General features: G+C 33.8%; 1 protein-coding gene across 5 annotated transcripts in view; it reads left to right on the top strand.

Moving 5' to 3' along the window:
- The window catches only part of TTLL11 (tubulin tyrosine ligase like 11), a 274372-nt gene that overhangs the window by 62985 nt on the left and 198280 nt on the right, over positions 1–13107 (top strand). For all 5 annotated transcript variants that reach the window (XM_051979567.1, XM_051979566.1, XM_051979571.1 and 2 more), the window contains 2 exons: positions 10934–11509; positions 12894–12989. In XM_051979567.1, the coding sequence (XP_051835527.1) occupies positions 10934–11509; positions 12894–12989 (672 nt within the window). The remainder of the gene's footprint in view (positions 1–10933; positions 11510–12893; positions 12990–13107) is intronic.

The following is a 13107-nucleotide window of genomic DNA, read 5'->3' as shown; positions in this document are numbered from 1 at the left end:
TGATAAAGCCTTTAATAATTCAAATTTATCTCCCATGCTAGAATAAGGCACTGGAATTAGACTTTGTAGGGATTAAATTTAAAGCACTGTATAAACATGAGCTCTAATGATGATATAGTTCCTTACTCTCAGGAATCTTGCAGTCTAATCAAAGGAGAAGACGTCCTCACTAACGTCTATAATATGACAAATATAGGAAATAAGTAACAAAATCAAGAGTCCAACAATATTAATCTCTCAAGGAAGTTTTAAGTACAAGTTTTCAAGCACTCTCTGTTTCTGTCTTTAAAACCTTTATCTTTCTTTTTTGCTTTGGGGTTATTTTTTTGATGTTCTTTGGGGGAAAAAACCCTGTCCCTGTCACATTTTCTTGCCTGCCCTCCCCCAATCAGAACCCTGTCACAAGTGAGTACAATAAATCAAAATTTTAAAAAAGGGGTCACAGCTGAAATTGATCTTATTCCATATCTATTGTCCCCCATGTCCACTATCTCTTTGCGAACAGACAGGAAAAATACTAGAATGGTTGTCAAGAGTATAGATTTATTGGCCATAATCATAGAATAAGTCTTTGTACAAGTTTATGTAATGTTTACTTTGAATTCATGATCTTAGTGCAATGGATATTTCCTTCACCAAGGCAGATTATAACCCATTCATACCCCCTTCATGCTATGGGATTCTTCTCTATGTTCTTCTGTAATACCTAGAAGATAGAATTCATGTGTTATAGATTTCACTTTAGGTCTTTTAATGTTTAATGATGCAACTGCAATACATGTGCAACTTTTCCTAATTGTTCCATATAGAAAAAGGCAAAATGAAAACATTGAGGTAGGATTATTATTCTGCTATAGTGTTAGTTATTTGTAACTTACTTTTGATGTTTGCCTACCTGTTTATTTTTTGTGGCAAAGTCAACAAATAAATAGTGAAAAAAAGAACATAAGATTTGGAAGGTATCTTGGAATGTAGAATGTTAGAAGATAGAATATAGAATGTTAGTCCTGTAAGGAACATGTTAATTTTAAAAGTTCAATAAATATTGGAAATAAAAAATTCAATATAAACCTTACTAAATCTTAAAATATAAGCCTATTTATAGCACCTAGCAAAGTAACAGTGATAGTGTTGAAGTTTGATTCAAAGCCTGCTTCTGACACTTCCTAAGTATAAAAGCTTGAAGAAAATGAATTACTTTCTGTAAGCTTCAGTTTACTAATCTATAAAATGGAGATAATGCCTCTACTGCTTACCTCATATATTTATTATGAGGTTCAATTGAGATCATCTATGGCAAGTTCTTTTCAAACTCTGAAGTCCTATGTAAACATCAGTTATTATTATTGATTCATTATAGCTCTGACAGTCTATATTCTATATTTTAATAATTTCTGTCCACTTCAAACATTCTCTGTTCCAGTTTCATGATCCCTTCTATTAAATTTTATTCTACATTTTAATATTCTTGTGCTAATATTCTTAATAGTTCTAACATTTTTTAAGTTTATGAATTAAGCCCAGAGAATATTCAGCAAGGCATATGCCAGTGTAAGGGGCAGTGAGTAAAAGATAGTGTTCTGTTGTAACCCACTACTAAGGAAATAAATGGAAAAAAAGGCGGTATTTATTTTTGAGAAAAGTATCTTACAAGTCTGGCCTTCATCTTCACAGTGGGAGTCCCTTTAGAAAAATCAGCCAGGCATGCCTCCCAACCAGCACACTCATTTATAACACCATAAAGCTCTGCAGTGATCAAAGGCATTTTAAAGTAATTCCTTACATGTCAACACTTTCGTGACTTGCCTTGAAATTTAAACTGGCAGTTGAAACGTTGAGTGTGGCAGGATATCCTGTTCTTACTCTCCTGAGGTCAATAAATAGGCTGATGACTCTCTCTGGTACTTTGGTAGTGATTTGCTTCCCAAACTCAGGATCTTGGAAAGGATTGGGAGCATGTTTAAAACTGTCTGGTTAACCTAGTTCATAGCTTCAAATTGGAAGAGACCACTGTTATCTAGGCCTACTCCGCCCCAAAGTGGAGTCTCTTCTAGAATTCCAGCTGTGAAGAATGGTTAAATTTTTTCCATATCATCGTAGGAGTGTAAGTAGTCAATCAATCTATACACATTTAATAAGTATCTACTTACTCTCTGTCAGGCACTATGTTAGGCACCAGGTCAATAAAAAGGAGCATAGTATTAAATAATAATTGTGACTTACATTGCCATAGTGTTTCCAGGTTTATAAAGATTTTTTTCATGAAAACCTAGGGGTAATATAAGTAATACTGTATTATCCCTCTTTTAAAGATAAGGAACCAGCCTAAGATAGGTAGAATGACTTGTTAACAATCATACCAGCAAGTTAAGCATCAGAGCTAGGATATAACCTCTAGTTTTCTGCTTACAAATCAGACATTTTTGGTACTATACCTTGCTGTTTCTCTTTAATGTATCTGTTGCAAAGGGTTGATGTAGCAGACAGAATTGTAGAAACCTGTCAGTTCTGAAAAGCTCTTCAGAGATCATAAGATTGAGCTAGAAACTATCTTAGTTTACTTAGTAAACTAAGATAGTTTTCTCACTACAAAGTTTTTAGTATTAAGCCCTTGCATTTTAAAGATGAAGAAATTGTCATAGAAGGGTTGTAACTTGTGACATGCAACTAACAATGGGTCCTCTCACTCCAAATTCAGTATTCTATCCCATTTACCATGAGATTATCTAATTCAGCCTCTTTGTTTAATTAAAAAAAACTCCTTCAACACTTGCAGTGACAGGGAACTCACTACTTCTTATGGCTTCCCATTCCATTTTTGGATTAAGTATTTTTCTTTTTATAGTAAACTGGCATATTTGCTTCTAGTTTGTAGAGATACAAATAAATATGTTGATATAGGAAAGCTCCTCTTCACAGCTATAAACCAAGTCACTTGTGGTGACAAAATATTTTTTCATAGCTTTCAGTGCTATTGTAGAGAATTAGTTTCTACATTCTACTGGGATCTCACTATAAGGTGAACATGGTTGGAGATAGCAAAGAGTAAACTGTCATCACATCCCCCAGATCAAAATATAGCTTCTATTCCAGTTATCATCTGACACAATTTAAAAGCTGGTATTTTAAATTTAGTAATTTGGGATCATGAGGTCAAACATGCATGTTAGCATTAGGAATCTTCATTGATGTTTTTAGCTATGCCATTTGGGAGTTTCTATCAATGAGACTGGCATTTTCTCTGCAACTTTGAATCTTAGAGAGTGTCCTGAAACATTATGATGTTAAGTGAGTTGCCCAGGGTCACATAGCAAGCTGTATCAGGACCAGCATGTGAATCCAGATCTTCTTGATTCTGAGCCAGCTTTCTATTCACCATGCCACACTGATGCTCTTGATTGATTTAGCAACTAAAGAAGTCATGAAAATCAGGCAATGGTTCTGTGATAATAGATAGTTCTTATTTTTAGTAGTAGTAATAATTACAATACCTCAGCAGTTTGGTACTTTAAGGTTTACTAAGTGTTTTTGTCACAATTACCTTGAGAGAGAGATAATATAAAAATAACTTTTTTTTAGATAAAGAAATAGGAAGGATAAAGCTTAAGTGACTTGCATATAAAGTTATTATAACTATTAAAAGTCAGAATTGAATTTTGGATTCAGTTTTTCTGTTCTTGAGTCCAGTTTCCTTTCCATCACACCATTCTGCTTCTTAATTACTGAATTTTTTCTCTGCTTTATTTCTTTGGAAATAGGTATCAAAACACAAAGGCCTTTCACTCACCTTAGCTAATGTTAATTATTCCTTTAATGTTAGAAGGGAATGAAAGATCGGTTATTCTAACCTCATTTTACAGATATCATTAGCTGAAAAAACATTTTCAGGAAATACAAATTCCCAGGAAAAATTAACATTGGACTTAGAATCACAAGACTTGTTCTAGTGGAAGCTCTGCTACTAAATTGACTGTGAAAATTATTTCCCTTCCTCTGAGCCTCAGCCTCTCAAATAATCTGTCAAATAAGAGGGTTGGAGTACATCCTTTCTACAGATGTTTTAAGTGAACTTTCAGTATGGTACACTGGCAACAGAACTTTGGAGATCTTGTTCCAAGGGCCAACTCTAACATTTACTAGGTATGTGACTGTGGATGCTATTGGAAACTCATTAGATTGTGTGAAGAACCATAAGGGCTATAGAAACAGAAAGTTGGAACAACTGGAGCTAATGATCTGCATGTCTGAAATATTTCAGTTACATATGTAGTTACGTAAATTTAGAGAATGAATGAAAAGTAATTGGCAAATTTAATCTAAAAAAATTCTTATATTGAAGAAGTAGTTTTGGCTGGAAAGGTTAGCTTATTCAGTAGTCCACCTAGTAAATAAATGTTCTTAGGTATTTATCCTTATTACTAGGAGAGTTGATTTTAAAAAAATAAATGTTTTTATTACATAATTGGGGTCAGAAGATCTTGGTCCAAATTCCATTACCTACTTACCATCCATTAGTCATTTTCCATTTCTAGCTCATTATAACAGTTACAATGTGTCTTTTAAAGGAGGTCTCATATGGAGAAAAAAGCACTGGATACCAAGCCAAAAGCCCTGGGTTTATATAATCATTCTGACATCTATTTGACCCTGAGAAATCTTATTTATCTTTTTTATTTTCCTTATTCATTTGTAAAAAGAAAATAATATCAGCTAGCTCACAGGTTTATTGTAAGAATGCTCATAGGTAAACCTTAAAATATTATATAAGTGTATAATATTTCAAGGACCTTTCAAACCTAATATTTTGTGTTCAGATCCCTTCCAATTCTGATAGCTCACATTAATATAACATGTAAAAAACTTAGAATCTTTACCTTTTTTCTCACAACCCTATAATGGTAAATAAAAAATGTATTTTTGTGTCATATACATTTTATAGATGAGAAAATGAAGCTCCCAGAAGCAGTATCTTTCCCCCAGGGTCAGAATTTGGACCAATATCTTCTGACTTTAAGATCAATGTTCTTTCCACTCTAGTATCTACAATGAGAACCTTATATGTTCTATACTGCCTTCATAGTATTTAAATATTTTCTAGTATCCTTTGTTTAAAAAAAAAAAAAAAAAGAGCTTCTAACGTTCTAAGCTCCTTTCAACGCCCACTTTGTAAATTTAGGTGGGGAAAAAGCTTCAATGGTAATTTTTCTTAAATGACCACTAGGGGCCAGTATATCACATGTCAAATTTTAATAGATGAAAAAGAAGCAGAAGGGAGCCTCATCTGCTTTATATCTCTTTTAGCCATTCCTGTATGTACACTGTTACAAGATAACAGTGATAGATTTTGCAGCAAATTCAGCAATAGGTTTTGAAAATTGAAGACACAATCAATCTTATATTATCACTGGTTGCATAAAACTTCATTCAGTTCCTGAAATCTTTTCAGGGTAGGGGGGCAGTATTTTTATTTAATTCTTGTCATAGCATGCTAAAAAGCTGGAAAGAAATTTATCATCATTGAATTAGATGTCCAAGGAGAATGAACAAAAAATTCTGTAGTAGTTTCTTTTTAAAATGCAGGTGGCAGACCAAGACATGGATTGGAAAATAAAATTTAATGGCTATAAGGAAAGTGAGAGAGAACTCTTTCCCAATCATATCATATGAGGATTATTTGAAGGAAGTGGGGATTATTTAGCATATAGGAAAGACATAGATGGGAAATAATCACTATCTTCAATTCAATTCATCTAGCCTCTTTAAAATGCTCTATTTTACACTGAACATAATGCAAAGACAATGAAAAATGTGTTCTCTCAAGAAGCTTATAATGTAGTAGACAAATGATATTATACTAGCAGGCAGAAAACCTGGGACATAGTTCTGATTCTACTTTTAATGAACTTTGTGACCTTGATTGAGTCACAACCTCTCAGTCTCCCTCATTTTCCTTATATTCAAAACAAGAAAGTTGCTTCCTTTGGGTTTTAATATTCTATGATTATATTGGCGTAATATCAGAAGATAGTGCCTGAACAAAGAAGTGAAAGTTTCAGGGAAATAGATTTGGGTTCAATATAAGAAAGGACTTCCTAATAATTAGAAGAACATTCCTAAAGTGGAATGGTTTGCCAGATTAAGAAGTGAGCTTCTCATCACTGAAACTGTTTTAAAAAAGGTTGGATGACCACTTCTCAAGGATGTTGTAGAGAGAATTCACCCTTTAATTAAGCAGTCTAATGAGATAATTTTAAGGTCTCTTTTAGTACTGAGATTCTAACATTTTATAAACAATCAGTTATGAAACTAAAAAATATGAAGCTCATTGGTTTTCTGATACCAATTTGATATCCTGTGTTAAAAGAATTCCCCATCTCAATCAGGATATGTTGATATAACATTTATTTAAACTTAATGTACATAGTATTTAGTCATAGACTGTAAAGAGTTAGAAGGGAATCTTAGAACATAATTTTATAATACAGGGTTAAAAGGTAACTTAGAACATAGAATATAAAGGTTAGAAGGAAAGGTAGAGCAAAGAATATCAGAACTATGAGGGATCTTGCAGATTATCTAGTCTAACCCTTTCATTTAAAAAAAAAAAAGTTTTATTGATGCTTTTTGATTTTGCTATCGTGGTCATTTCCCAGGACCCAAACTCTTCATTTTACAAATGAGGAAACTTGGGTCCAAAGAGAAGAAAAAACTTGCCAAGGTCACACAGACATTTATTTAATGACTAAAACTCAGATTTTTCTTACTTTTGGTCTAGTGCTTTTTCTACTGGGGTGTTTCTTTTTTACGGAAAGAGCATAAGAAATATTCAGTGACACAGAATAGCTGAGACTATTGACCATGAAGTCTAATTTATTTGAAACATATCTACTACCCTCAAAGGAGAAAATACTGCTCTCAGTAATATATTGAGTCACTGGCATCTTCAGCCTAACAAAAATCCTTAGTGGAGAGAATCACCCATCAGTGTAAGCTTGGCATTTTTCATTTCCTGATCTATAATCATCATTTGTGTGGTACATTTGTTGTTACTGCAAGATGCCAAATGTACTTATGCATTAGATGCATATTAAATAACTACCCAAACATCAAGGTCAGAGTTCTAAGAAAGGTTGCCCCATTGAGTTATGTTGCAGAATGAAATTGATTTCTTGTGATGCTACATTCTCAAATCTTGCTGACAAGGAGAAATAATTGATGTGAGGCATTATTAAAGTCTTAAATGTTTCTTCCTTGTTAATGCTCTTTTACAAGCTCAAAGTAACTGATAGTGCCTAAGGAATTGGCAGAAGCTTCATTTAGAAATATAGTGGGGAAAGTAATCAGTAAAATCCAGAGTATGGAGATGCTACTTGGGACTCTTACATTGAATTGGACAACAAAAGAAATTTAAGCGAGTATTAAGTTCTAGGTCCCACAGATACAAAGGCCAACACTCCCCCTTCCCCCCCCCCCAAAAAAAAAAAAAGAAAACAGTAACTACCCTCCAAAAGCATATATCTTATTGAAGTAATGGATTGATAGATCATTAGAAACATAAAAATTTAAGGAGAGAATAAAAACACTATAAACAACACCAAAACTAAGCATTGAAGGAAGGCAGTTGGGGATTCCAAGAGCTGAAGGTGAGGAAGTGAAGAGTTGTGAACAGCAGAGCAATGTAGTCAGTCCTACAAAATTTTTGTGTTGAGGATAGATTAGAGAGGAGAGGAGAGCAGGGAAACCAATTAGAAAGTTACAGTAGTAGTTGTAATTACTCTAGTAATGAAAAGCCTGAAAGAAGATGATGGCTGTCTGAGCAAGGAGGAGAGATAAGCAAGAGTTGGTAGAGGTAGAATCAACAAACTCTTTTGGGAATTTGGATGTGGAAGGGAGAAAAGATATAGAATAAATAGCCTGAGAATATGGTAGATTTTTTAAAATTACTTTTGACTTAACCAAATCTTTTTTCTTCTACTTATCATCGACCTCATTGGGGAGAAAATTCATTGTAACAAAAATGCATAATCAAGCAAAACAATTTATACCTCATTGACTCTGTTTAGAAAAAATGTATATTGTATTTTGCACTTGAATTCATCACAGGTAGTGAAAGATAACATACTTTATCATTGATCTTCTGAAATCATTATTTTTGCATTGATCAGAGTTTTTACAGCTTTCAAAGTTGTTTTAACCTAGATATGTTTTTTTATTTTAAAGATGAGAGATACCTCCTGACATGTTTATAGGCAGCAAGGAAAAAACCAGTAGATAGAGAGTAAAGATATAGTGGGGGAGGGAGTAGAGAAGTCATTGAGGAAGTGAGACCCCAGAGGAGTAAGGAGCAAGAACACAAATAGAGATTGGTCTTGACAAGAAGGAGGAATACTTCATCAGAGATCTGGAGCAAAGGAGGAGAAAAAGGGACTGATGTTGAAGGAGTTTTGAGGTATGAAATAAAGGAGAACATCTAACTCCCAACAGATGCGTGGCCTTGACTTTTTTTTCTGTAAAAGTGGGAGGAAATTCTTTGAGAGAAAAGGGGGAGGAGGAGTGAACTAGGTGAGGCTTGAAGATAGAAGAGAAGATTTGCAATTGCTTTTTTGAGGAGTGTAATAGAAAATCAATCATTGGAAAATGAGAGATTGGAGGTGGGGTGGGGAGGTTTAAGTAATTGCAAGGCAAGTTAACAGGTAGAAGTAAAGTAGAAGAATTAGCAGAGATAGGAAATAAGAAATATGTATAAGCAAAATAAGAACAGGAGCAGAATTTATTAGAAAAAGTACATAAAGTCAAACTTAAAAAAGATTGATTCAAGAGAGAAATCTACATTATATGTCAGCCATTTTGATATTGTCTTAATGTATGTATGTATATGCACATGTATATAAGTATGTATTGTACATATGTATATGTGTGTGTATGTATATGTGTATATGTATATGAGGGTTGTATATATAATTACATACATACATCTACACACATATAAACACATTCATACAAAAATAAATATATACATGTTTAACTGGGAGAAGTGGAGGGAATAAAGTAAAAATGGGCACAACAGAGAACAAAAGAAAACCTACAAGGAAGTAAAGACATAATGGACAATTATGAATACAATGTCTTCCATTATTACATATGCTTTCTTCTAATGGAAATATATCATTATATATTTTGATTTCTCCATGATGTTCTGCTGAGCACATATTTTTTGTTTGTTTTTCTTTTTCTATCTCTTTTTTCCATTTTTTTCTTTTTTTTGCATTCAAGTTTTAAATCAACAACTGCATTTAAAAAAAAAAAATAAGAGGCTTACTGTGTAGGAGTGAAAGTCTAGTTGAGATTAGATGTCATAAATTTGTAGTGGATTCATCATGTTTGCCTGACTTATTTCAGCAGTGTTTAGTAGCACATGCAAGTGAGAATAGAAAAGTTAGATGTTGGGAGGGTTAACCGATAATTTGGGGTTTGTTGGGATGAATAACATTATAGGACAAGAAGGCTAAGAATGCAAAGGTAGAAAATGCTTTATCATCAAAGTGATGAACCATTGGTCTTAATAAGAATCTAAAATTCTAAAGGGAAGAAAGTGAGAACAGACCAGGGGCAAAAGATGGGGAGAATAAGGAATAGATGGCAAAAAAGGAGCAGTCAGGGTAAGAACGAAAAATAGGTTTAGGAGGAGTGAGGAACAAGGGGTGATAAACTAATAGGAAGTTATGATCTATGAAGACTAGTTTAGTTCATATTGAGAGATGTATTTTCTCTGGCCATAAGTATATTACATTCCCATTTCTGCTTATTAGCTTTGTGACATTGAGTTACTACTTCTCTTTGGAGTCTCAGCCTCTATGTCTCTTAAATGAAGATGGTGTTCTCTGTACCATCTACCTTATCTAGGTGTTGTGAGGATCAAGATAAAAGATTACAAAATCATTTAGAATTGCTTAATTACTGCAAAAATATCTTAATTGGTTTTTCTATCTCTGCTTTCTCTCTCTCCCCTAATCCTATACTAACAGAGTAGTAGTTTTTCTAATGTATCAATTTTATATTGTCATTCTCTTCTTTAAAGCTCCCATTGCTCTCACTTTGCTCTAAAATTTTTATCTTAAGTTTCTTCCCAGTATTGAATTGAAATCTTCTTCCCTATATTTTCTTTGGTTGTAATTCTTCCCTCTGAAGAAACACAGGACAAATGCAATCATTCTTCTCTACACCAGCTTTTGTATACCTGAAGGCCGCTGTCATGCCCCTCTATCTTTTCTTCTTCAGACTAAAACTCCATTTTGAAGACTTAGATTATAAAAGTCTGTGCCAGTAAAGTGTGAGTTTTGGCAGCTTTTATCAAGTTAGAAAAGCTTTAAGGACCAGTCTGGTGATGGACTGTATGTCCTATCTTTCTAAGTGTGAATATGCTCACCCCCAGTTTTGCCACAGGTTAATGAAGTCATTTTCTGAAAGTATTAGCAAATCATGAAGTCATTTTCTGAAAGTATTAGGAACTGTACTATCAGAGGTCTACATTGATGCTGCCATAGATACTTTAAGTATTGAAGAATAACTGATATTTATATAGTTTTAAAGTTGACAAAAGTGAGTTCCATCTCTCATCTCATCTGACTTTCACAACAGTTTGGTAAGCTTACTAGTCCAACCATTGTACACATGAGGGACCTGGGACTCAGAGAGCTGAAAGGACTTATCTAAGATCACTTAATTAGTAACAGGCAGAGCTGGCATTCAGACTCAACTTTTTTCATTGCCTTTTCCATTATACAGCTCTGCTTTTTAGAATTTGTTCCCTTAGTAGTCCTTCTGTGTCCTAGTTTGTGTCTTATCAACCTCTTCTTGATTAGCTTCTTTAAATAAGTCAAGGAAATCATTTTTTGTGTTAACCTTTCTTGTTTTTCCTCTTTATTCCTTTCAGGTTCGAATGGTGAAAGATGGTGACCCCTCCTGGAAGCCCACTTTCATTGTAAAACCTGATGGTGGTTGTCAAGGTGATGGAATCTACCTCATTAAAGACCCCAGTGACATTCGAATAGCAGGAAATCTCCAGAGCAGGCCAGCTGTGGTCCAGGAATACATCTGTAAACCTCTCCTTATAGACAAACTAAAATTTGATATTCGTCTGTACGTCTTACTAAAGTCTTTAGAACCATTAGAGATTTATATAGCCAAAGATGGACTCTCTAGATTTTGTACAGAGCCATATCAGGAGCCTAACTTTGGAAATTTACATCATGTATTTATGCACTTAACCAACTATTCATTGAATATCCACAGTGGAAACTTCATTCATTCTGATAATGTCAATACTGGTAGCAAAAGGACTTTTTCCAGCATCCTTTGTAGACTTTCTTCCAAAGGAGTTGATATCAAGAAAATCTGGTCGGATATTATTTCTTTGGTGATTAAGACAGTTATTGCGCTGACACCAGAGCTCAAAGTGTTTTATCAATCTGATATACCAGCAGGAAGGCCTGGGCCAACATGCTTCCAGGTAAGCCTTTCAATTCACAGAATCATACAGAATTATAATTGAGAAGATTCCTCTTATTAGAAACTTTAAAACACAAAAACCTCTAGAAATGAAAAAGACCTTAGAACATAAAACATGTAATGTTAGAACACAGAAAATGGAATATTGGATCTGGAAAGAATCAAAGAACTTCACTCTCCTTTCACAGAAAAAACTCCAATAATAGACAGCTAAAGAAATATATATGAGAAAGAGTGAGACTAAAATTTGTTATTGAGGTTCATTCTAACAGGTGTCCATTTATTGAAACATAATTGAATGTTAGAACTAGAAAAGACCTTAGAGGTCCCTTCCTTTATAAATGAGTAAAAGAGGGTGGAAGTGATTCTACTTGAGTAGTAGATAAAAGCTTCTACTGATGAATGTTCATCCAAGCTTGGCTTGTATCCTTATAGTGACCTTCTTGTGATGTTTCATTTGCTAACTCTTACCTTACATATCAGATGGACTAGAACTATGCCATGAGAATTGAAAGCAGGAAGCATGTATCATCACGGAAGGCTGAGAAACTTAGCACTTGATGATTAAGAATGATAAACATTGCCTTCTTCTGCTCATTGGTCCTTGTCCTTTCATGAACATTTCATTTCCCAGGCCAAGTCTAAACTTAAATAGATGATATTACTTCCTTGTCTTAGAAGCACAATCATTCTTGTTCTTTGGCCATGTATTATTAAGCAAGTCTGTAATGCTTATAGTTTCCCACAGACTTTCTATTCCTTTTCTTTCTGTAACTTGAGAGAAAGACAACGAAGCTTTGCATAAAATGTCCATCTGAATTTCCATTTCAAAAAGAGTAGATAAATCTGGAATAAGAAAATGGTGAAGAAAAGCAGTATATCTGGAATCAGAAAAGCTAGACCCTGATCCTTGTTCTCTCACTTAGTACTTACTTCATTGTGGACAAATCATTTAAACTCTGTGACCATTCTTAGTTTTTTTGGTTTTTTTTTTTTTTTTGGTATAAAATGTAAAATTGGGGACAGTAGTAGTTTCCCTTTATCAATTGTACGACTATTCAAATCACTTTGCTTCTATAGGCCTCCCATTTTTTGTGTGTTTATTTTTGTGCCATTTGTAAAGTTGGGATAATGTTATATACAACTTTTATACATTTAGGGTAAGTCCCCTCACTTCCCCATGTCTTAGTTTCCAGATTTGTAAAATAGATATTAACATTTTTGTAATCTCCCTAAAACAGGATACATATGTATGGAAATATTTACAAAATACTATGTATATTTAGGCAATCACAGTGAAGGTAGAATTGCCAACAGTAGTAAATTGTAGTACCTGAAAGACAACTTTGGCTCACAGAGGTGACTCATTCTATTCTCATCCTCAGATTTTAGGATTCGACATTCTTTTAATGAGAAATTTGAAGCCTATATTGCTAGAAGTAAATGCAAACCCCAGCATGAGAATAGAACATGAGCAAGAGGTAAGATATCTCTCTCTTTCTCTCTTTTTTTCGGCATCTTCTGTATTATAAATATTTTTGAGATTGAAGTTTCAAAAAAAAGGATTCATTTTTTTCTATCTGGGGCCTTCCTCTCTCA

Source organism: Antechinus flavipes, chromosome 2 (assembly GCF_016432865.1).
Source record: "Antechinus flavipes isolate AdamAnt ecotype Samford, QLD, Australia chromosome 2, AdamAnt_v2, whole genome shotgun sequence".
Classification (NCBI taxonomy): Eukaryota; Metazoa; Chordata; class Mammalia; order Dasyuromorphia; family Dasyuridae; genus Antechinus; species Antechinus flavipes.
This window is presented reverse-complemented; position numbering and strand designations above follow the sequence as displayed.